This window comes from Eumetopias jubatus, unplaced genomic scaffold, assembly GCF_037043125.1.
Source record: "Eumetopias jubatus isolate StellerSeaLion01/CBP00866 unplaced genomic scaffold, mEumJub1_p1.0 scaffold_16, whole genome shotgun sequence".
NCBI lineage: Eukaryota > Metazoa > Chordata > Mammalia > Carnivora > Otariidae > Eumetopias > Eumetopias jubatus.
In genome coordinates, this window is record NW_028274822.1 from 17127849 (window position 1) to 17154171 (window position 26323).

A 26323-nucleotide genomic window follows, 5' to 3' on the forward strand; every position below is an offset into this window, starting at 1 on the left:
AGAGTAGGGGGAGGGACAGAGGGTGAAGGAGAAGCAGACTCACTGATAAGTGTGGAGCCCGATGCCAGGATCCTGAGACCACAACCTGAGCCAAAGGCAGATGCTTAACTGACTGAGCCACCCAGGTGCCCCATTTACCATTTTTTTTATAAGACAACTTTTGGAACTGTCTTACCAAAATAATAATTATTGACTACTTCAGTAATAACACAGCCATGTCTATCAGATCAAAGTTCCAAAAAACACACGGAGGATAATGATGCTAAATAATTTGCTATCATTCTCTCTTCTTATGACAAGGGAAGTAAAATACATTTAAAAAATTACCTCTTTATTCATTTTAAACCATTGATATTGTACAAAGGGATGTCCAGTTGCCCGGCAACACAGTTTCACAAACTGTCCAGCCAACACTGCCTTTGACTCTGGGTTGACGGTGATCTTTATGCCTTAAAGAAAAAAAAAAAAAGTTAAATAACTCATGGAAGAGAGGTTTTCCTTGTTTAAGTTTCTGAAACCAAAAAGTATTTTGGAAATTACCTGTATATTCATCCTAGCTGTAAACTGCCCATTCATATCTCCCTCCCCACCAGATTATGCCTCTGTGAGTTCCAGGCTTTGTAAAACCAAGAGGAAAGAAACTCATCCACAGAAGACTTTGATCTACTGTACTTCCCGTGGCTGGGGGAGAAAACTGTTTGCCATCTTTCAATTCTTAGAAATATTTTTTTCATGTCCTAACCCCTCTGAAATCAGGATGCACCTTATAACAGATGTCTGCTAGACAGCAGGCGTGATGCAGTTCTCAGTGCCAGCTCTTCAAATACTCGGTCGTAAACGCTCATGTGGCTGGCACTCCCACTGACTTAGGGGCACTGTTGCAAGCGGTGGCCACTGAAGAGGTCTTCAAGACATATTTATTTCAGTGCTATGATTTAGCATTAAAATGAAAATAACTCTGTACACAGAAAGGCACAGAAACAGAACAGCAGAATATAAATCCGACACATGTGATACAGACATTTCTTATCCGAGAAATGACTCTCAGCATCAAAGCTTGGGAAAGCTTTAAAGAAAATCCTAAGTCAATTATGGAACTACCTGCCCCCTGTGCCCCCCCACCCCCCCGTCTCCCTTTCACTTACTCCCTCTGGGGAAGCCTGCTGCCACGTCATGAGATGCTCAGGCAGCCCTGTGGGAGGCCCAAGTGCTAAGGAAAGAAACTTTCATGTAAGTGAACCATCCGAGAAGAGGACAGTTCAACCCCAGATGAACCCCAGACGGCTGCAGCCCTGCCCCAATGGCTTGATCCTCACCTCATCAGAGGCCAAAACCGGAGCCAAAACCACCCAGCTAAGCCATTTCCAGGTTTCTATCCTCAGAAACCATGTGAAGTAAAAAATGGTTGTTGTATTAAGCTTTGGCTTTTGGGGTAATTTGTTATGCAGCAACAGATAACTGACACAACGGAAACCAAAGTTAGGAAGTTTTACATTTGCCGAAGTTATAATACATAAAACTGGGTTAGCTGGCTTCCAGGAAGGAAGAAAAGATCATTAAACTTGTAAAATGTAACTCCCTGCACATAGTTTTCTTTCCTCATCTATCCTGAATATGATCTCATAACAGTATCTTTTTCTTCTATAAGCCACCAATCCAAAGGAATAAAACAAGATTACAATTGGAGTTAGTCCAATAATAGCAATCTTAGTACATCCAAGATACCAACCTTTCCAGGACAAAAATAGTATATAAGGTAAAACAGGTATGTGAAAACCATTCCAGAAAGATACCAAATAAAACCAAAATCCAAAATAAATAAATATTTATTGCATACCTATTACATTTGAGGGTCTGGAGAAACCCTAGAAAATCTTTAGTAAAGTCAGTAGAGCCTCTCAAAAAAGAATTTAAAACTTTTGCCAAGGGAGAACTTTCCTATTCATTAATTCTTTATGTTGATGCCAAGTTAGCACAGTATGGCAGAAGTAACAGTTCTTCTGGAACCTGTACTATGTGCTGGTTGCAAAGGACATGGTAAAGACAGAAAATGGAATAAGCACTCTCACTTTGGCCGGCAAATTTACAGCACTGCATTTAAGGCTCCCAATGCCATTCTTTAGCCACGAGACACATACGTCACAACTTCACGATACAAAGATTCTGATTTTCAAAGTTTACGTGTGATAAGAAAAAAAAAAGTTGTAACAACAAAAAAAGGGAATATAAATATGAAAAATAGAGGATTTGTGGCTAAATGGGCTTTCAAATGTGGCTGTCTTCTAGCCGTCTCCAACTTAACGTGTCCCAAATTCCTCCAAAACAAAATCTACTCCTGCATGAGAGCGCACTGTCTTGCCAACTCAGCCTATCCCCATGCATCCAGTTACTCAGGGCAAAAACTTAGCAGTGCCCCCCGGAATCCCTCTTTTCTTCCTCATTCTCCACATGTAACTTCTCTGCAAGTCCCGCCAGTTCCGCTTTTCCCCGTCTCCACACATCTTCAATGCCATGATCTTAACCCAAGCCACCATCAGCTGTGATGGTACCATGTTACAGCCTGCAAACTGGTTTCCTTGCTTCCAACCGGCAGCCCAACTGTCTTTTTAAAACATAAATTAATCCAGGGGCGCCTGGGTGGCTCAGCTGGTTGAGCATCCGACTTAGGATTTTGGCTCAGGTCATGACCTCAGGGTGGTGAGATTGAGCCCCACCACGGGCTCCACGCTCAGTGGGGAATCTGCTTGAGATTCTTTCTCTCCCTCTCCCCTCCCCTCTTTCTAAATAAAATAAAAAAAATAAATTAATCCATACCACTCCTCTGATTAAAACCCTCGACTGACCTACTGTACTTCGAATAAAGTCTACACTCCTTATCATGGTCACAAGGTCTTACGTAAACTGACCTCTCTAACCTCGTCCCCTCCCATCCTCCTTGCTCCAGCCACACTGGTCCTCTTTTCGGAAGCCAAGCTATTTTCTACCTTTTTACTTACTAGTCCTCTGCTGGATTTCCCCTCCAACCCCCTACTGTTTCATGGCAGGCTCTTTCTTTCTCATAATCTAGGTCTCTAGCTTCTCTGGGAAACGTCTCTAAACTAGATAACCCCCACCCCCACTTCTCGACTACATTCACCCCACTTTGTGGTCTTCACTGCACTAACCATCTGAAGTCCCTGTGTTTTCTTGTCTTCTCACCTACTAAAACAGAAGCTTCTTGAGAGCAAGGACCTTGTTCGTCTTAGTCACCAGTTTACCCAACACTCAGAACAGTGCCTGGCGTATGGTGACACAGTGAGTGTTCCACATGTATTTGTTGGATGACTGTGTATCATCACCATAATAAAACAACTATGGTAGCAATTTACTGCTTTATATGTGCCTGGTGTTTTGATCTCTAACCTTCAAAATAACCAGATGTATTAGATATTAGTTAGATCTATGTCACAGTGAAGAAAATGAAGTAGTTTGCAAAAGATCACTCAAATTACCTTGAGTAAACTATTTAACTTTTCTGAGACCAATTTTTTTCCCATTGTAAAATAGCAGAACCAAAATACAAACCTAGGTTTTTTTGGGCTTTAAAATCCCCCTGCTTTTGTCAATCCAGTGATTTTTGCCCCCCTCCACCTTTATGGAAGTATGCTCGACAAACGAGAGTTCTATACATTTATAGCGTTACCATGTGATAATTTAATATACATATACATTGTAAAGTGATTACCACTGTTGACTTAATACACTTATCACCTCACATAGTTATCATTTTCCAGTGTTTTTTTTTTTTTTTTAAAGATTTTATTTCTGAGTAATCTCTATGCCCAACATGGGGCTTGAACTCACAACTCTGGGATCAAGAATCATACGCTTGGGATGCCTGGGTGACTCAGTCGGTTAAGCATCTGCCTTTGGCTCCGGTCATGATCGTGGGGTCCTGGGATCGAGCCCCACATTGGGTGCCCTGCTCAGCGGGGAGTCTGCTTCTCGCTCTGCCTCTGATTCCCGCTCCCCCGCCCCTGCTCTTGTTCTCTCACTCACTCTCAAATAAATAAATAAAACTTAAAAAAAAAAGTCACACGCTCCACCAATTCAGCCAGCCAGGCACCCCCGCAGCGATTCTTAATGTCCCTCCCAAGCTGATCTTCTGCCACATGAGCCTCTCTTACTGAAGGGAAAATGTCAAGCAGAGTGCAGTGTCTTGCACCATGGCAGTGCTTATAAATTGACCATGGCAAACATTCTCTATTATACAGACAAGAGTGATGGAAATTAAAAGGCTTTCTCCCTAGAGTGTCTTACAAAGAAATGAGTAACTTTAATGGACATAGGGCCCATAAGGCCAGGATATCCTAAAAGGTGTCCTTCTTTTGTGTGGGAGACGAGACTATATGCTTTCTAATGTACGTTCAAGCTCAGTTTACACATCTGTCCTGGACCATCCATTTCACTAGTCTAGTCTTCAATAAACAAGCAAATAAATACACGCATTTATTACTTAATGCTTCAAAGACTGAGAATTGAAAGGCACAATGTGATTTGGAAACCGCCCTTGGTGAGCAGTAAAGACAAGAAGTCGCAATACCTCCCATGCCTTAACCACACAAATTTCCTTCCTCCCACATAGTTTTGTGCGGCAGGGAACCATGGTCAACCTGTAACCACCCTCGCGGGGCGCCCACTAGTCAGAAGGTGCTGAACAAAGGTAAGGAAAGAAGATGGCACAGAGCTATGGCGGGTGAACCAAGGCATACAAATGAAAGTTCTATTTTAAAGGGTGAATGCACAGTTTCCTGGCAAACAAGCCTATTTTCAGATAACATCTGCAAAGAAGTCAAAGAGGTTACTTGATTTCCTGTAAACCGGGGAGAATCTGAGCTAGGTACGATGGAACATGAGGATCGTTCATTCAACACACACCTATGGAGATCACAGATTCATGATACTGAACAATAAAACTAAAAACCTGCTGGAATTTCAAAACAGTAAGTCAGGGTGATTCTTAATTTGACAGGAGGATTCACCATAGCTTCCCTTTAAGTTACCCTCTCTCAGGATGCACTTAAAAATTTTTTTTTAAAGATTTTATTTATTTGAGAGAGCGCGAGCGAGAGAGCACAAGCAGGGGGAGTAGCAGTGGGAGAGGGAGAAGCACACTTCCCACTGAGCAGGGAGCCCGATGTGGGGCCTGATCTCAGGACCCCGGAATTATGACCTGAGCCAAAGGCAGCAGCTTAACCAACTGAGCCACCAAGGCACCCCATGGATGCATTTAAATATTGATATAACTTACAAACAGCTGTTCCAGGAACAGGTCTAGTGTATACATGACAGTACATCTGTTTTCAGAGGCTGCAAACCAAAAATTTCTTTCCAGCAGCTTCTATCTTAAACTCTTCCTCAGAGTTATTCTAAAAATTTCTAAGCTATCATTGAAAAGTGCCTCATCGTGTCCCAGAATAAATACCATTTCTCTCCCTCTCTCTTCCGTATCCCCTCAACACAACCAAAGCATGTCCATGCATGTCCTTCCTACAAGTCAGTTTACATTTGCACCTCCTGTGGCTAAACCCCGTTTCCTCGTCATAGCCACTATGCTTCCATATTGCCCAGGGACCCTGAACACCTCAGGGCTGACACACATTCTTTCAGACGTCACGACTCCCTTCCTATTGCTCTCCTCCCCCTCTGTCCTTAATTCCCATCCATACCATCACTGCCTCTTCCACTTCTTGATATTTTCCTTTCAGAAATTTCTGTCACTCACACAACAAGTCCTTTATAAAAGAGGATCTAATATGAGTATTTTTTAATTTGGCAAGGACAAAAAATTGCAGTCCACAGGTCAAAGAGGCAACTGGGAGACTAATTCATCACCAAGTTCCTGAATAACCCAGAAATTTCCTAGCATGACAGAAATGACATTGAGTTCGGGTCAGGGTCAGCAGACCTGGGCTCTAATGCGCTTTTGTCAGTAACTGTGACTCTGGCTAAATGATAACCAGTGGAAATCTCATTTTCTACACAAATCTTTGCTCACATTTAAAATTTAAATGTTCATAATAGCACAGTTCTGTTCCTTCACAGAACTGTAAAGATAAGATGGTTCTGAACTAAAGGTATGTTGGAAATTAGAGAATAATATTCAACAATCTTGGTTCCTGTCTTTTTTTTTTTTTCAAAGATTTTATTTATTCATTTGAGAGAGAGAGAAAGAGAGAGTATGAGAGGGGAGAGGGAGAGGCAGACTCCCCACTGAGCAGGGAGCCCGCTGCAGGGATTGATCCCAGGACCCCAGGATCATGACCTGAGCCAAAGGCAGACGTTTAACCGACTGAGCCACCCAGGCGCCCCTTGGCTCCTGTCTTAATGACAAAAAAGGTGTGGGGCAAGTGGAAAAGGTGCCACTGAAGAGGTCTCAGCCAGAGCGGCCTGGTATGTATGGAGAGTGAAGAACCTTTTATATAAAGAAAGAAATAAAATAACATCACAGAACTAGAGTTGGAACCCTGAGATTCATCTAATGAAACCCATACATAAAATGTTAATTCTCTCTAAATATCCCCTATCGTCTGGCTTCTGCTTAACCAATTCCAGGCCAGGGCATGACTTCCTTGGCAGCCATTTTGTGATCTGCATAACTACCCTAACTGATGGAGCCTGTAATCTCTCAAAATGTTTTCACTTAAAAAAAAGAAACAGGAACATCTTGAACTGCACATTAGGCTCAATGACATTTGCGAAGGACAGAGATGCCAACGTCAGTTGCTTTGGGACCAGGATTTTTGACCCTTTAATGAAAAAATAAAGGTCTAAAAAATCATTACAGACTTTTGGTTCAAACAATTTCAGCACACTCATTTAATGCTCCCACTCCCCTCCAATTCCCACTGGAATGACCAAAAGAATAAAATATGGAAACAATCAGTGCTGGGAAATGGGCATCGGGAGCAGCTAGCCATCCATGTGCTGTGAGAAAGCCCAATTAGAGAGAAAGCAGAAGCTCAATCCTATGGAGCTCCTTTAGAAAATATATAAGTGTCAAAGCCCACGGAGAGCAAGAATTTAGGGATGAGTTACCCTTAGCTTAGATCCCATCCTAAGTGAGGGACCACGGAGGCTGACTCCTAATCAAGGGAATTGTTCTAGTTAGAGGCAGGGGAATGCTGCCCCAGCTATTGCTGGGCTACCAAAACAAATACATAAAAGAAACTCAGTTTCTCAGAAAAACAGAGAAACTCCTCATTATAGACATCTCCCATGGCTATCTCTGGCTGTCAGCCCTCAAACAACCAGAATGGAATGGGGCAAAATAAAACTAAAATAAATCTAAAGTTTCCTCTTCTTCCTGCATTTAGGTCTGAAAGGTCTGTTCAGAGGCTCACAGCATCTTTGACAGAACTCATCACCCTCACCAAAAGCAGACCTCTCTATAGAGACAACGAGAGAAAAGTCACTGGACTTTCTGTGGAATAAGAACTAATGTCCTCCTATGAAACTGTCTTACTACAAAAAAAGAGAGAAAACATGACAATATTTCCTTTTTTTTTTTAAGATTTATTTATTTATTTGAAAGAGAGACAGAGAGAACACAAGCAGGGGGAGAGGCAGAGGAAGAGGAGAAGCAGACTCGCCGCTGAGCAGGGAGCCCGACATGTGGCTCGATCCCAGGACCCTGAGATCATGACCTGAGCTGAAGGCAGACGCTTAACCAAATGAGCCACCCAGGCGCGCCAACATTAAATATTTCTATATTGTATTTTCACCAAGATACAGGAATACACTGAAAAGGAAAACCCAGAGATCAGATAAGACTTGTTCTACTTGTGTTTACGATTGTGTTGGATGTGATCACTTACAGGTTTGTCTTTCCTGTTAGACTACGAGCTTTTCCTAGGCGAGAATTTTGGTTCCAGTCATCTTTGAATCACAGTACCAAGTGCAACGTCTGGAATAGCAAAGGTACTGGAAACCAGTAAGTGTTTACTGAATGAATGAGTAAAGTCTTAAAGTTGATTCTATCAGAGCTTACCTTCTTAAGTACAATAGTTTTTATTCTCAATATCCTTATTAAAAATTAAAATTTTCTCTATAATTCTTATACTTTAATATCTGCAAATACAGTAAGTTTTAGATTATTCACATAAAATGCACATAGAAAGCTAACAGTAAATTACCTCTTCCTGAAATTACTGAGCTTTATCAGATCCTAAAATATGTCCTCAAAAATGAATACTTAATATTGAAGAAACAACTGATTCCCAATGGACACTATACAGCTAATATGAGATAAAACTTCACAGAAACAGTGAATAAGTGTTAATATAGAAATGTTAACATAGAAACTGCTTTCCTTTTCCTGGTCTCCCCTCAAATACAAGGAAGTCCTAGGGGATAACTCTGAAAAGCTTGTAGGCCAAATACCAGAATGATCTATATGGGGAACACTGATGGTAAAGTGCTAATCCTACTATGTGGAGAAAAACACAAAGAGCAGAAATGGATCTGTCAAGGGATTAGATTACTGATGTTTATTAGGTTGGCTCTGTATTCACTGCTGGTTTGTCAAAAATTAAAATATTGCCAAAAATTTCAGGCAGATCGTTATACATAAACAAACATGTGACTCAATTTCAGGAAAGCCCAGTGTCATGCATGGGAAACTGAAAATGTGGAAGCCCGAGATCTGAGGTGAGTGATCCCACCACAGATCAGGAGACAGGAAGCCTCTGTGGCTGCCTTGAGGCCATTCCACATGGCATTCATGTAACTCCTCCAACTCTGCCAGGTAGAGAACACTTACTCTCATTTTATAGACTTGGCAACCAACAGTCACAGTGATTAGCGTAATTACTGAAAAAAGATAATGAGATATACAAGTTAGATTCACTTCCTGGAGAGGTTTCTTAAGTTTTCAGAGGCCCTGGTATGGTATTCTAGGAAGTATGAGAACTTAGTAGCTAACTGAGTGCCCCAACTGGCAGATTTTAATCGTCACAACTCTTGGGTAATATTCAAGGCACTGGGGATATAAAAGTTAACAAATGTCACCTTATGAAGAAGTTCACTGATTGGTGACAAACAACAATTTCATCTAGACATAATTACTCCTACCCCAGACCTCTTGGTATAAAGAGGCACTGAGGAACAGATGTCAAGCATCCAACGCAACGTGCAACTCAAAGGAGGCACCTATTTTATCATCACCTTAGGCCTTGGGAAGCAGAGGATGATCTGAGAGTCCAAGTTTCCTGACTTGTAATCTAGGGTCCTTTTCCTTTGTAGTGGACTCTCTGGTTACCTTCCTAGCATCTGTTACGCCCTTCCAACAGGCCCACTTTTGTTTAGTATCCTATGTGGTTTCTGGAAAGCTGACTCAACCCAACTCTGCTCCTGCCTCTAAGCCAGCAAATGGGTACATTCCATCTCCCTTGCCACAGTGACAGGTATAGGGACAGGCATGTCATTGAAACTAGTTAACTAGAGGGAATTTTATGATTTTTGCTGGGACAAAGATGAATTCAAGTCAGTAGAGATCTTGCCACTATGCAGAAAGTCACTCTTGGAAGGAAGCCAGTAACAAGAAAGGAGGGGCAAAGATGAAAACAAACCAATTCTTTGAAAACAGGGCTGTCCTCAGCCTCTCTTGAAGCCCAGCCTGCTTCAAGACTTTTCAGTTAGAAGATTCCCGAAACCCAGAACTGACAAAAATAAGATCTGAATTATAATTTTAGGTTTCTCATGTTACCTTCAAAATATTATCACAAATAGGCTGGTTATGTAATAAAAACTACATACATCAAAACCATGTAACACAGAGAGCATGAGTCCTTAGACCATGGCCCTCCCAACCTTGACTGGCTTCTCTGCTTCTGGTGGAATCTATAATGGTGAACTGGACCCGAGAAGGGAGGTCTGCAGTGCTGCTGTCATCATGTGACTCAGACCACATGGTCTCTCCTGCCTGACACTGCTGCAGGACCAACTCTATCTGTAGCTGTGCAGACAAGGGGCTGTTTCCTTTTCTTCACATCTGACCTTGCAAATGAGAAATCTCACTCAAAATTGGTATATTCAGAAAAAAAATCATGGTTGAATCAATCAACATTTCAAAAGCATCATGTTGGTAAAATACTTAATAAATATCTGCCATATTTGCTTGATCTCACTTGTATACATACATATTAATAAATATGTTTGGCTGCACTATTCCTCCCTTCCTCCCTTTCTTCATTTCAAAGTATACTCTACCCCCAATATGGGGTTCGAACTCATAACCTCAAAATCAAGAATCGCAGGTTCCACTGACTGAGCCTTGGCTGCCCTATTCCAACATTAGTTATAGAAATCCTACCCCTAGGGGCGCCTGGGTGGTTCAGTTGGTTAAGAGTCTGCCTTCGGCTCAGGTCATGATCCTGAGGTCCTGGGATCGAGCCCCCACATTGGGCTCCCTGCTCCGCGGGGAGCCTGCTTCTCCTTCTCCCTTTGCCCCTCCCCCTCCCATGTCCCTTCGTGCTCTCTACCCTGCTTTCTCTCTCTCAAATAAATAAATTCTTAAAAAAAAAAAAAAAAGAATCTTACCCCTAAATACTTTACCTTTTCTTTTTTTAAAGTAGGCTCCACATCCAATGTGGGGCTTGAACTCACGACCCCGAGATCAGAGTTGCATGCTCTCCCATTGAGCCAGCCAGGCGCCCCATCCCCTCAATACTTTAGCACGCATCTCCTTGGAATAAAGACATTCTTCTACAGACTACACCACCATTATCACATGATAATTCCCTAATACCTAATATACATGGTAAATTCAAATTGCTTTACTTGTCTCCAAAATGTCTTCTATAGTTTTTTTTTTAAATATATTTTTAAATTTATTTGACAGAGACAGACACAGCGAGAGAGGGAACATAAGCAGGGGGAGTGGGAGAGGGAGAAGCAGGCTTCCTGCTGAGCAGGGAGCCTGATGTGGGACTCAATCCCAGGACCCTGGGACCATGACCTGAGCCAAAGGCAGACGCCTAACAACTGAGCCACCCAGGCACCCTATAGCTGATGTTTTTGAACCACAATCCAATCAGTGTTTTTGCATTGTATTTGCTTTTTATGTGTTCCTTAGTCTCAATCTGGAGGAAAAAATTAGTCTCCATATGTTTACATTTTCCAAAAATATTTAATACAATTCATTGGCAAATGAGATATTTTCCTCTAAGTTTGTCTCCATGAACTCCTGGAGAATAGACCTCAGAGAAGAACCTACCTGGGGGGCTAAGAAGCAGAAGAACCTCTGTGTGCTCCATAGTTTGCAGGAAGTCACTCAGTTCCATGACCGTACAACCTTTCTCACCCAACAGCTTCAGTAAACATAAGCTTGGACTTCCTTCAGGCTCCAAGACCTTAAGAGAACACTGCTCCAAGTCCAGGCAACTGCAAACAACAGATTTAATTCAAATCAGTAGTTTTCTCCAACATGATATGCCTGCTCTATGTCTGGCATGACTGTAGGTGTTGTAGGGATAAACCATGAGTCGCTGAGTGGTGAAAAGTTATTTCCATTATGAGTGCTACCGTCCTTTCCTCCTTCTGCCATCATAGGGAATTCCCCTTTATGCCCTTCTCCAACTCAGCTCCCGAGACTACTAAGTGAGAAGATGAGAGAAATCCTGTAACAGGATGTGAGAGAAATTTGGCTTTGATGTTTATCAAAATTTTTACCTTTAATTTGGGACTATGGATTAGGAAGATCAGATACATTTCTCTACTTGTTCTTCTGCTTTTATTAAGCATTATATGACCCAAAAAAGAGGCACAGATCTTTGAGACATCTTGAAAGATGAAAAAACTTAACATACAGTATTTTGTATTAGTAAAGTAGTGTGCCTACATATGTATTCATACAGTAAAGATACAGAATAGTGTTTGTTCTGCATGATACCATTTTTATTAGTAAGAATATGTGTTTGTTCTTATATGTACAGAGTTAACCTTGAAAAGATAGCCAAGAAACCAGTAGCGATTTTCCTACAGAGGGGGCCGGAGCAGGAGAGCTCAGCTGGACGATTCAACTTTTCACTATAAACCCTTTTGTACTGTCGGACTTTTTACTACATGTGCTCATTTTTTTCAACAAATTTTAAAAGACTATTAGTGACATTCAAAGTACTTCTAAGTACCTAGAAATACCCTAACACAGGGGCAAGACAAACGCTGGTCTGTGGGCCAAACCCACCCAGTCACCTTGTAAACGGTTTTGTTGGAACACAGTCACGCTTGTTCACATACACGTTTACAAAGGTGGATGGCTGCTTTCCTGTTAGAACAGCAGAGGTGAGCCGTTGGTCTGCAAAGCTGAACAAGTTGGCTGACTTCTGCTCCAAAGAATCTACTTTCTGTCTCATTGTCCTTTTGTTCAAACTATTTTTTTTTATTATCACTATTTAACATACATAACAAATTTCCTTTTCAGTGTTACTGTGTTCAGTAGGCATATACAAGGTTAGAAAGACAGGCTAAGATCACACTACAGAAGGCCATAAATAATGGGACAAGGAGTATGGACTTCAACCATTTCACAGAAAGGGAAAGCACAAGTATGAAACATTCAAGAGAAGAAAAACAGTATAAGTTAAACCAAACAATCAAAACAACAACAGAAAACCCCCCAAAATCTTCCCAAAGATGACGTAATGTATGGTGATTAACATAATAAAAAAAAATCTTCCCAAAGAGACATAACCACTAACAAAGGCCAAAGTCTTTAATCTTCATGACATACTGCAGAATTCGCACATCACACACCTTTGCAGCAACCTCTCCCTTTCCTTCCAATTTGTAGTCCAATATAAACTTTAGCTTCCCTGTGAGGTTCATCCAGACCACACAAGTCCCCCAAACACACGTTAGACATATCTCCTGATGGCACTTACCTTACATATTAAAGGTTGACAAATTTCTGTAAAGTGCCAGAAGGAAAATATTTTAGGCTTTATGGGCCATATAGTCTATTGCATGTTCTTCTTTCTTATCTTTTGTCTTACAATTTTTTAAAAATGAAAACCAATCTTAGCCCATAAACTGCAAAAACAGGGGCAGTGGCCCAAATCTGGCTCAGGGATCATTGTTTGCAGACCCCTGTTCTCTATGTCTCAGTTGACACAATTTTGCCTTAAAACCATGAGCTTTTCGGGGCGCCTGGGTGGCTCAGTCGATAAGTGTCTGCCTTTGGCTCAGGTCATGATTCCCTGCTCAGCGGGAAGCCTGCTTCACCCTCTCCTGCTCGCCCCTGCCTGTGTTCCCTCTCTGGCTGTCTCTTTCTCTGTCAAATAAATAAAAATCTTTAAAAAATAAATAAATAAAACCATGAGCTTTTCTTTCATAGTCATGTTCTCTACCTAACTAGATTACAGTACTCCTTGAAAACAGAAACCCTGTATTTTTAACCCCTCAATACCTAAAATCTGTCTTGCCCATATTAATTATTCATAACTGAATGATTACTGCATGAATTTCAATCATAACTAAAAAGGCTGGAGGACTGGATAGATGGAAAGGGTCAGACATAACAGTACCACAGCTGTGCCAGATGCAAGGTGAGCAAGTTTTCATACGACTTGGAACATTCTTTTCCTTTTTTAGAGGGGGGGGCGGGGGAAGAGGGATAGAGAGAGAATCTTAAGTAGGCTCCATGGTCAATGCAGAGTCCAACACGGGGCTCGATCTCAAAATCAAGAGTCAGAAGTTTAACAGACTGAGCCACCCAGGCACTCCTGGAATAGTCTTAATCCACATTCCTTTTGATCAGTTTTATTAAAAGGCTACCATAGCATTTATATAATGGTCACTCAAGATTTATGATTCTGTGAAGTTGGTAATCTCATAACTTTAGAAAAAAAAATGTATCCAACCAAAATAATTTCAATACTAGTATCATCTCTCTCATAGGACTGTTAGAATTAAATTAGATAATCTATGCTAGAAGTACGTAGCAAATAACAAACACTCAATAAAAGTGAGTTCTTATTATGCAATAAAAACATGGGATATTAAAAGAACAATAGTTTCTTAATTATGCTGATTTCTGAAACTGTTTTCCCTTTTCCTTAAAAATGTTTTTGAGTAGTTACTGATTGGGTAATCTGATCATGTCCTTCAAGGCCTCCTGTCTCTATACTCACTAGGTGTTCCTTCTAAGCGTCTCAGTTAAATGTGTATATTCCATACTCTATTTTTGCTAAATGTGAATCATAATATAGGTCAATTGTTCCCAAATGCTGGACGGTAGACTAGTGGCAGCACAATTTGAAGCCCAAGGTAAAATGATAAAAACAAGGACAATAAGACTGCCTTTTACTCTGAGATGGTCTTTCCTATTTCTTAGTGTTAAAGCGTCCTCTCTCCTCTGAAATAATGGTGACTATGAAGACAACAACGAAAGCTGCAGATGCCCGCCACTCCTCTACTCTGTAAAATTTTCTTTCCTTAGTCCCTGTAACACCCAGGTCAAGAAACCAGTATTAGAGACAATAGAAGGATTACCATTCTTTTAGATAATTAGAATATGAGATCTATAAAAACAAGGATGTTGTGTGCTAAATTTTTTTTTTTTTTTATGATTCAGAAAGGTGGTTGGACTCTGGCACAAAAAATTCAGAAGCCATCTCACCAAATGCAACCAAGTGATGCTTTGATGTTTATACTGATATAGAAAAAAGCGAAAAACAATTTGACTTCTTTCTTCCAAATGAAGAAAGAGGTCGAGATGAAGGAGACAAAATTTTCCAATACAAGAGGCACAGGAGAAAAACAAGATTCTGTATCTCCTTTCCTTTTTTACTGATTTTCCGCCTGGGCACTGGCTTTCAGCTCAGATGATGCTTCTAAATACCCAGACTCTTTTTTTCCTTTTTTAGTTACATTCCTGTAAGACTGCTTTGAAGTGGTTTCTACCAGGCCTAATTTGGAATTTCTCATTTAAGTTAAAAGACTATTACCGAAAAAAATGGGCTTTGCCTCTAAGAAAATATATTTGTATTTCTCTTCACTTCATATATATATATATATATATAAAATCACTTCAAAAAATATATAATCAAATAGAACACATCATACATCCCTTAGGGTACAAACCATGGCACTGCTTTTAGGTTCTTTTGCTTCTCTTCTTGGAACATTTACTCTTTGAAATCTCTATTCATTAATTCACTAACTACTTATTAATCATCTAAAATAGGCCAACTATTTTTCCTAGGTATTTAGGATACTGCAGCAAACAAAATTCCCTATCATTCTGGATTTTCCTACAAGATATAAACATACATATGCACACAGAGGCAGACAGAGGTGTGTGTGTGTGTGTGTGTTACACTTACATCCAATGGTTGTAAGTGCTCTGGAGAAAAGCAAAGCAGGGGGCTAAGTAAAGCTGGAGCAGATGTACGGGGTAATTTTAAATAATGTGATCAGAGAAGACCTCACTGAAGGAGGTGACCTGTAAGTAAACACTTGAAGAGGTAAAGTCACGCAGTTCACCTGTGGAGACTATCGCAGACTGAGGAGAAGGCAAGTACAAAGACCCTCCTGTCTTCAAGCCAAAAGCAAGAAAGCAAGTGTGCGGAAAGCACAGAAAGGGAGGAAGATAATGGGGTCCAAGAGACGACTGGTGGCTAACTAGTGTTTTTATCCTGAAACAGAAAAGCAATTAAAGGGTTTTGAGCAGAGGAAAGGTAAGACCCGACTGGATGTTTCAAAAGAGTATAAATTCTCACTGCTATGCTGAGAATAGCCGGGGGGCAGAGGCAAAGCGGGAGGAGAAGTTAGGCGGCTACTGGAATGATCCAGGTGAGAGAGGGCAGTGGCTGGCCCAGGGCTGGGGCAGCGGAGGTTGGATTCTGGATGCACACTGAAGGCATAGCAGATGCGGATCACTGATAAAACGGACGTGGTGTGTAAAAGTGGAGTCAGGAATAATTCTGAAGTTTTGGGCCTGCGTAATCGGAGGGGTGCAGTTGCCATTTCCTGAGATAGAGAAAACTGAATGAAAAACAGGTCTGTGGGAAAAGACACGCTAAGTTTTGGACATGCTACGCTTAAGATATCTTAGTCATTCATGAGGAGATGGCAAATCAACATCTGCAGGAATGAATCCAGGGGATTCAAAGCAAAGAGATGGACTGAAGATACAAACTAAGAGGAATCTACCTAAGTACGTATAGTCCTGAGACTTAAGGATACACCGAGAAGGGGACTGGGTGGAGACACGTAGATAAAGAGACACAAAGCCTGGATCCGACGGCACTCCAAATTTCAGACACCGAAGAGACAGGCCGGAGAGACAGAGACAGGAGAAGATCCTTTGTTCCAGCTTTGCACACGTTCTCATTCTTATCACAAACTGCAGGAAGGCAGAAGTCTGCAGCTACAGAACACCTTCTGTACAGCAGGTGCACAGGGATGGTTTTCCTTGGTCCGTGTCCCAAAGCCCCCTTCCTCAGCTCCCTCCTGCATGGAGTCCAGGCAGTGTTAGAGCCTCCTGAAAGCTCTGTCACCTTCAGGGTGTGGTGGGCAAGACACTCAGAACCTGCATCTGTCTGCAGTGATGGCAAAGGCTGTTCAGTATCAGGGCGGTCTGGAATGGAATTAGGGCTGAGTTTGTATTTAGGGCACTCCCGCATGCACACGGCTGTGGGAAACTAAACTGGAAGCCAGGACTGATTCTGAGTCACCCATAATCGTATGAAGACATTTACAATTACTCCTAATCCCCGATGGACAGTCTAGGACGGACTCTTGGGGTTTCTTCATCAAATTCTCATCTATTTGAGGAAACATGTATAGAGTCAGAAAAAAATGTAAGAAACAATAGGCAACCTTGGAAGATTTTAGGGGAAAAGAGTCCACTCCCTCATGGGAACTGTTGTCCACTTGGACCCTCCCACTTCAGTTCCTCGGTCTGACACTAGAGAAAAATACCTCTGGGACTTTCTGCTATCCTAGATGGTCTTCTAGTACCAGTATGAAATTACTCTGAAATAGCTTTTTTGTCTTAAACAGAGTAAGCATCGCCAGCTTACCTTGCCCCCTCAGATGTCACTTGCCAGCCCCTAAGCTCCCAGTGCTAACCGTTTGTTATGCCAGTTTAATTCCGATTTCAGTGGGTATATGACTTTAATATTCCCCAATTTTCTAACCTGCAGGGGTGCCCCCACTCCCACCACCACTCACCTATTCTGAGCTAGTCTTCACCATCCTGGAAGACTGGTGAAATCCCATCTATTTCTTTTCAGACTTCCCACCCTGGAATTTGCCAGATTCCACGAATGCATGCCCTTTGTTGCCCGCGAGGCAACTGCCCTTCTCTCTATACTTCCTTCGCCAGAGATGTGCCCTCAGACTTTTCTGTTAGTTTGCCAAACGAACCATTCTGTAGCCTTCGGCAAAACCTGACTGAAAGCCTGGGGAGGAACACAGAACACCTGATGTCAGGTATCCACTACTTCAGCCAGGCTTCTTCAGTGGCAGGGCCTTCCTTTCTTCTCTTTCCTCCACTGTCAAATTAGGAGTCCTCACTCCCAGGCCCTCCTCAGGAAAGTCCAGAGCCTTCCCTAACTAGTGTACTAATCACAAACTAACCAATCACAGATCTGATGATCCGATCCCAAAGAAGACAACTTTTTACACTATTAAGTCTAGAAATTCAGAAATCTACAGACCTAGTGTAATAGTATTTTGAATTTTCTTTGCACAGCCCCTCTCCCTAAGAGAAACATGTTCTTTCCCAGAACAGAAAATTGTGCCATCTGTCTGCTCAATTTTGCAAGTTTACCACTTCTTAATTCCAACCTCACATCATTACTCCTCTCTGTGGCCAAAGAACCCTAAATCATCACGACCCTGGTTTAACCCCAAACTCTGAAACTCAAGGTTGTTGTGAGGGCTAAAGTAAGATAATGCATGTAAACACCTAGTGCATTGGTATATACTAAGTGCTCAATAAATGGTAACAATCCATTGTTGTTATTATTCACACCCAACACAGCATTTAACATGTTATTTATGAATGTCCCAGAATAACAATCCATTACTAGAGACATCCTTGTGAATAGGAACTAAATATTTGTCATCTTTTTATCTTCTGGAACTTCCCGCTCATAACAGGCACTCAATAAACATAATTGTGAATGAATGGCTCACCTCTCAAAAGTATTTATAGTGTCTAAGATAGGTTCTATGCATAACACACAGAATCTTAACTGATGCCTCCTCTTCTCAAGGAGTTTATAAGAAAGTGTACAAATAATTACAGTCCAAGGCAAAGTTTAGTCACATGAGAAGTTAAAAAAAAAAACTTCTAAGGGATTCCCAGGCAGACCAAAATCCTAACAATGGTATAAAGGAATGGTTCTAAGTGTGGTCTGGGCACCCCTAGTGCAGTTCCTGAGACCCTGTCACAGGATCTGCAAGGTCAAAACGATTTTTCACAGTAACACCGAGATGTTATTTATCGTTTTCATTCACTCTCTGAGTAAGTGTACATTGTGGAGTAACCAGTGTTACATGATCTGGGACAGTGCAACAGACTGAATGCAGAAGCACGAAAAAGAGGCCAGTTCTCTGCAATAAAGACAAGACATAGAAGAGATCTTCAAAATGTAAAACAATGCCACTTTTCTAATTTTTTTGTTTTGTTTTGGAAAAGTTTGTCTTTCCACAAAAACATGTAATTTCTGTTAACATGTGACAGGTTATTCTTTTAAAATAAGTTAAAATTTTTAACGTTTCTTAGTTTTAATCTTTAAAAGGATAAATATATGTGTGTAATACATAGAACCCACATTAAAAACTCTCTGGGGTCCTCAATAATTCTTCACAGTGTAAAGAAGTACCGAGACCAATAGTTCGCAGTTCCTATCCTGGGAAGAGGAAAATAGTTTTACTTCGAGCTCAGTGCTCACGGTGAAGTCAAGAAGAGAACCTGGTCAGTTGGTTTGATGGAGGAAGATGGTAGTTTTAGCATCAGCCTTTCCCATGATCAACCTCTCCTATGTAAAAACTTCCATGAAATCCTGCACCCAAGCTCTTCGCTTTCAGTCTCCCTTTACCTGCACTTCGCCTTCCTTAGGTCTTCCCGGTCTGTGCCCACATCCCGTTCTTTTGTACGCTAGGTCCTTTGGAATGACTGCCCTGTCCCAGTGGTTTGCAGACAGCTTGCTTTCCCTCCAGATTCTTCTGGGTCGCCCCCCCACTTCTCCCTTTCAGCTCACGGGGAGGAGGGTCCAACCTCGGATCTCTGGCATTCCCACGCTTTCCCGACAGAGATCCCCCTCCGCGCGCCTTTCACCGCAGCGGCCCCCGCACCACTCCAGCCGCCGGCGCGTCGGTCCTCCCACCCGGGTGCCCGCTCGCTCCCGCCCCGCGGGCCCCTGCCCCACGCCCCCCGCGCCCCCGTCCCTCACCTGAGCCGGAGGCGCCCCCGACTCCCCGCCACCTCGGCCAGCCTCCTCCAGCCCCGGCCCTCGGGCGCTCGGTCCAGGCTCCCGCTGAGTCTCCGCAGCAGCGGCTCCGGAAGGCGGTTGAGGGTCGCGCCAAACGAAGCGGGGAGCGGCAGCCCCGAGGGCGCGGCCGGAGACGGCTGCAAGGCCGGGGGCGGCGGGGCCTGCAGCAGCTCCCCGCACAGCGACCCGTCGGACGCCGGCGACCCCGCGACTTGTGCTGGTCCCCCCGGGCGCATCGCGGGCCTCGGCTCCAGCGCACCTTCCGCTCGCCCCCTCGCTCGCCCAGGCGCCGAGGAGGCAGGGGCGGAAGGACAAAGCCGTCTATGCCGCACCACACTCTGAGGAGGAAGCTCCGCTCCCCGCCCAGCCGAGACAGGTTTGCCTGGGGTAGCCTGGCAGGCGGGATACGCCGCTGCGCCGAGGGGGCGGGGCCTCTGGCGGGGCGGGGCCTCTGGCGGGCCGCCCCTTTGCGCGCGTGCGCGCGACCGCGCGTTTCCTTCGCTTGCCGCCGCCGCCGCCGCCCGGTCGCGGAGGCGCGCGCTTCGGAGCTGGGGAGGTGGAGTCGGGCTGAGCAGGAAGGGTCGGGTGGTTGCCGCTGGGGGAGGAAGCGGTGCAGGAGCTACACCTGGGCGGCTCCACTTCGGCTAGGAAGACTGCGGCGTCGGGGCTTCCCGAGACCGTGGGAGGAAGATTGCCTCACGCCGGAGACGGGAGCTCGCGGCTCTCCATCGCCGGCCCCAGCTGACTCAGTGACTTGCGTGTGCCGGCTCCCGCGTTGGGCAACCTCAGCCGAGGCTTCCTCGTTTTAGGGTTTGATGTGTATGGCGTTGCTAAGGGAAGTGGTTCCTAGACATCAGATACCTAATGGAAATTTGCTCGAAATCTGTGCCTAGACTTTTTTTTTTTTAACTGGGCGGCAGATCATGGAAATGATTGTTTTTAGCAGGAATTGCCTGGTTTCCTCCGAGTCAGACTGCCACCCATTGAAAACTAGAGAGTAGTTTGGGGCAAAAGCAAGCAACTTACGGAATGTGACCAGCCAGGTACTCTCAGACACCAGACTTCCTTGCCCAATTTCCGGTGCCATTAGCTTTTTCATCACACAGGACAACAGGATTTTCTGTAGCAATTTGGGCACTCAAATTCTCCCTAACTTCTGGCGAGATAGTTAATTGCTTCATACATTCTCCCATCACATTCTAGCACAAGCAATCACTGTACTTTTTCATCCGGTCTAAGTGCAGAGTTCAGAATGCAGTATAATGGCTAAGTGCACGACCTTTTACATCCAGAAAGATCTGCTGGACTCTAGTTTTATGACCTTGAATAAGTTACTTAATTCTCTGCCTCGTCTGTTAAAATGGGATTGAAAATATAGTAGTCTGTATAGAGTTGTTACCAGAATTAAGGGAGCTGATGTAAGTAAAGCATGTAACTCTGCTTGTCACATAGTAGATAACAAATGCTAGCTATTATCCTTAGAAACGCAAAAGCTTGTTTCATATTGTTTGACTTGGTAAACCTTTCCCAATTACTTCTGGTGCCTTCCTGTTTCCTTCTTAGTCACTGAACATATAGGAGAGTCTATTAGCTGCATGTGCCAATTATGGAAATCAAGTCTTCTAGTTTTTATTGGTCTAGTCTTTATTAGTTGACTGGTCTTTTAAAATTGAGATTCAAGACTTCTTTTTTCTAAGTCTGCTATGTGCAAGGTCTTGCTTATGCAGCTTCTCATATGTGCCTAAGGGTTAAAATGCACATCTATCTTATTTACCCTGGGAGAATCGTTCCCAATTTGATCTTTGTCCAATATAGCTCAGCTAGATGCTAAATGTGTCCATCTGCTCCCATCTCCTCTTTGGCTTCTCCTCTCCTGCCAGGAGGACTGCCTCCCTCATTTCACTCTAGTCTGGGTCCTATTTTCTACCTTGCAATTTTATTTTATTTTTTTTAAGTAGGCTCTACCCCCAGCATGGGGCTTGAACTCATGACCTCGGATCAAGGGTCTCATGCTCTACTGACTGAGACAGCCAGGTGCCTCCTACCTTGCAGTTTTATAACCTATTCAGTCACCCCACCCACCACCCTCCAACCTCTACCATGGACTGACATTACATTTTATGATTGGTCTTTTTCTCCTCCTAATCAAATATTAATATATTATGTAATTTCACTCCCTGTGGTTCTCTTAAGGGGCATAATGGTTTAATAGGGAAAATTATGACCTTTAGAATTAGCCCTGAATTTGAATTTTGATGCTGCCACTTATTAGATACATGACTCTAGGCAAGTTACTTAACTTCTCAGCTTCAATTTCTACATCTGTAAAAAGCAGAAGATAATAGTACCTGCTTCAAATGATATTATGAGAATTAAATGAGAGATAATGTATACATATAAAAAGTGTCTGGGAGAAGTAGATGCAGGGTATATTAGTACTCTCAAAATTGCCACATTTTTGTGAATTGCCAAAAATTCACAATTTTGGGAACAAAATAATAAACAATAATTCAGCTTTCCTTTCCTATACCAACCATTACAATTATACACAAGAGAAAAATTGAGAGTGGAGATCTGGCTTTTAAATGCACCTTAAAATTTCATGCATATCGTTAGATGATGTACTTGGGAGTTCTTCCTCATTAGTTGAAAGTGGCATAGGTCTTTGTGAATCCAGACAGTGCAAAAAGCTTGTGGTTTCTTTCTATGGAAATCCATTGATGTAATCTTCAAAATACAAATCTGGAAACTGACTCATAGATTTCTCTTCCTTTACATGATTTGACTCTAGATGGTACTTTAACTAAAAGTGCCAGAACAACATGTTATTTCATATCTGGACGGGTGTTCAAAGGCCCAGTGCAGGAGAAAACCTGCACGTCCTGGGATTGGTATACAATAGAGAGGAAGGAAGCAGGAGTCTTGTGACTTAAGTGGTACCCCTTGTCTTTCACCCTTATTCCATACCAGCACCTTTCATGTCCTCTGACTCAGCTCTGTGTTGAGGCCACTCGGTGTACCCTCAGATACAAGGTTCTCCACATCCACTGCAGCCCCTTCTTGCTGCCATCTCCCAAAAGATGAGGGACATTTTCCCATTCTGATTTCACCTTTGGAATAGTAACTAAGTGTTGTAATAGTATTCCATACTTTCCCATCATAATGAATCATCCATAGCAAACTACATTTACTTGTCTAAATTCATTCATTCATTCGATCATTAACAAATATTTACTGATGCCTACCTTGTGCCAAACTCTGTGCCAAATACTGTTAAAGGATAGTTTTTATTAAGGCTTTTTTGGGGGAGGGCACAATTTTAGACTCACGGCAAAATTGAGGGGAAGATACAGATTTCTCATACACCCTCTGCTCCCACACATGCAACCTCCCGCATTATCAACATCCTGCAGCAGAGTGGTACACTTGTTACAACTAATGAACCTCCACTGATACATAACCACCCCAAATCCATAGTTTACATAAGGGTTCACTTTTGGTGTGGTACATTCTGTGGGTTCAGACAAATGTATATTAACATGTATCCACCATTATTGTATTATATGGATGGTATCTTCACTTCCCTAAAAATCCTCTGTGCACCACCTATTCATCCCTTTGCCCTTGAACTCCCATGAGACTATCAATGGGTAGTTTAGCAGTGCTTTTTGAGATGGAAGACATTCATGTGCAACACAGTCACATCACTTTCACCACCTTTCCTTCTGATTCAAGAAAATAAAGCTCAGGGGTGCCTGAATGGCTCAGTCGTTAAGTGTCTGCCTTCGGCTCAGGTCGTGATCCCAGGGTCCTGATCCCTGCTTGGCGGGAAGCCCGCTTCTCCCTCTCCCACCCCCCCTGCTTGTGTTCCTGCTCTCGCTGTTTCTCTCTGTCAAGTAAATAAAATCTTAAAAAAAAAAAAGAAAAATATCTGAGCACTGGTATGATGATAGAAATAATTTTATGTATCATGATAGATACGGCATTGTCATAGGAAAAGTCTTGAATCAGGTCTAATTTATTATCTACAAAACAAATCACTCAGAAACTGATACTTAAATGATCATTACTAACAAATCACTGGGGACACATTTCAGCTGAAGGTGGGAACTGCAATTGAGGCACTATTTCTCATGGCCATGAGACACTTTGTTGGGGTTTTCAAAAGAGTACTATTCATCCACCCAGTAGTGTTCAGACTTCGTGACAAAAACAACTGCATTGGGCTGCAATACAATTAATGAAGGAAGTCACTCAATAATGTTTACCAACTACCAATTAGTACTCTCAGGATGTAGGAAGAACACCAGTGTGCCTCATCTTTGGCTTTACTTAAGAATCACATGAGGATGAGGCGTCTGGGTGGCTCAGTCGGTTGGGCATCCTACTCTTGATTTTGGCTCAAGTCATGTTCCCAGGGTCGTGGGATCAAGCCCTGCTTCAAGCTCCACGCTCAGCAGGGAGTCTGCTTGAGACTTTCTCTTTTTCCCTCTGCCCTCCCCCCCCACTCATGTGCTCTCTCTCTATTTATTTGAGAGAGAGAGAGAGAGCATGAGAGGGGGGAGGGCCAGAGGGAGAAGCAGACTCCCCGCTGAGCAGGGAGCCCGATGCAGATTTTAATCCCGGGACTCCAGGATCATGACCTGAGCCGAGGGCAGTCGCTTAACCAACTGAGTCACCCAGGCGCCCCTAAAATAAATAAATCTTAAAAAAAAAAAAGAATCACATGAGGGCATGGCAGTTCATCAAAAAGTTAAATGTGCACTTTGGCAGCACATATACCAAAATTGGGATGATACAAAGAAGATTAATATGCCCCCTGAGCAAGGATGACAGCAAATTTGTGAAGCATTCCACATATATCTTTTTGTATCTATATGAGGTGATGGATGTTAACTAAACTGTTGTGACAATCACTTCATGATATATGTAAGTCAAATCATTTTGCTGTGCATCACTTACATCTCAATGAAACGGGAAAAAAATTAGACATAGAATTACCATATGATCCAGCAATCCCACTTCTGGGTATATAGCCAAAAGAATTGAAAGCAGGCACTCAAGCAGATTATTGTACTCCAGTATTCATAGCCTCATTATTCACAGTAGGCAAAAGGTGGACAGCCCAAATGTCCATTAACAAATGAATGGATAAACAAAATGTGGTATGTACGTGCAATGCAGTATTATCCAGCCTTAAAAAGGATGGAAATGCTGACACACGTTTACAACATGCATGAACTTAGAAAGCATTACATTAAGTGAAATAAACCAGTCACAAAAGGATAAATACTGTATGATTCCAATTATATGAGGTACCTAAAAGGGACAAATTCATAGAGACAGTAAGTAGAATAGAGGTTACCAGGGCTTGCAGGAGAGAAGGGAATGGGGAATTATTGTTTAATGAATACACTTTTTGTTTGGAATAATGAAAAAGTTCTGGAACTTGATAGTGCACAACATTGCATTGTGAATGTACTTCATGCTACTAAATTGTATGCTTAAAAATGGCAAAAATGGTAAATTTATGTTATATATAGTTTACCACATACACACACAAAAAGAATCACGCAAGGAACCTGAAAAACATACTGATACCTGGGCTATAGTCCTCAGAGACTCTAATTTTAATTGGTCTCAGATGGGGCAATAGTAGCTTTTAATGTATCCCTCAGGGTGTTCTAAGGTACAGTCAGGCTTAAGAAGGGATGCTCAATCTCCAGGGCAGTGAGGCTCAGCCTTGACTACACGTTAGAACCATTTGGGGAGTTTTAAAATACACTGATATCTGACCTTATGTCCAGGATTCTTATTTCACTGGCTTGGGGATCCTGCCTGGTCACTGCGATTTTTTTTTTCTGAATTCCCCATCTGATTCTAATATGCAAGCTAAGGCGAGAACCTTTGCTCTGGGGACACCCCAGGATCTCTGCCTTTCAGTCCACCTTGGGAGAACCAGTATTTCTGTCAGTGATGAAATCAGGGGCGGAGTGCAGGAAGGACTTCTGATGAGAGTCGAAGGGCCAAAGGACACTTGATTCCTTCTCTTTCGCTCCACAGAGTCAGAATGTTAAAAATGGGAGAAGCAAAGACCAGTAGAGGGCCCAGGAGAAAAGGGTGAAAAAATCCACTAGGCTCACTCTTATGAGAGAGAAAGGCTCTTTATTCTTCTTGTAGGCATCTAGCTCCTAACAGCTTCTAACATGGGCAGTGTTAGAGTCACCCTCATCCCCCTTTGAGTTCCCCTCCCTCCCTAGGAGGGGCTCAGAGCTGACCTGCTCAACCAGGGTCCCAAAGAGCCAGGGCTGATAAGAGTATCCCAATCAAGGGGCTATATTGCTGGTGCATGAAAAACTGGCCGGCTTATCTTAAAAGAACATTGAGTTGGTAGACATACACCATCCTCTGAGTGACCCTGACTTACCTTCAGCCAGTTTTTTGTCACTTTTATCTTCTGTGGTATTTGTATTGCTCTTCTTCTATATACATGTTGGCTCATTCTGTTTATTAGGTCCTGTTGTATCCTGCTATGTTGTTTGGGAATGCCTTACTCCAGCCCTAGGTCCTTGGAACCAAGGCCAACTAGACCAGGGGTGGCATGGGGATTTAGTCATGCAGCTGAAAGGCAATGTGTGATCAGGGTGGCCCCTAAAGATAGGAAGTATGGAGAGAGCAGATGAGACCAGTCCTGCTCTAGGCCTTGAGGTAAAGTAGTGGTTCCCCATTAATCTGTATCATTTCATCATGGCAGAATCCCACCATAGGGATTTTGGCTGGTCACTTGCCCAGTGGTGGTAAGTGCCTTTAATGTCCCCTATATCACATCCCTCTCTTCC

The 26323-nt window shown here is 42.7% G+C and overlaps 1 protein-coding gene and 1 non-coding gene across 2 annotated transcripts in view; one reads left to right on the forward strand and one right to left on the reverse strand.

Moving 5' to 3' along the window:
• The window catches only part of MALT1 (MALT1 paracaspase), a 59462-nt gene extending 39592 nt beyond the window's left edge, over nucleotides 1-19870 (reverse strand). The window contains exons 1-3 of the mRNA XM_028102874.2: nucleotides 19446-19870; nucleotides 11255-11421; nucleotides 328-449 (exon numbers count right to left, since the gene is read on the reverse strand). Coding sequence (XP_027958675.1) covers nucleotides 328-449; nucleotides 11255-11421; nucleotides 19446-19720 — 564 coding nt within the window. The 5' untranslated portion in view covers nucleotides 19721-19870. The remainder of the gene's footprint in view (nucleotides 1-327; nucleotides 450-11254; nucleotides 11422-19445) is intronic.
• A 4373-nt stretch (nucleotides 19871-24243) lies between these two features.
• On the forward strand, nucleotides 24244-24347 carry LOC114208948 (U6 spliceosomal RNA). Its single transcript, XR_003609196.1, has one exon. It is a non-coding gene; the product is annotated as a U6 spliceosomal RNA (small nuclear RNA).
• The last annotated feature ends 1976 nt before the right edge of the window (nucleotides 24348-26323 follow it).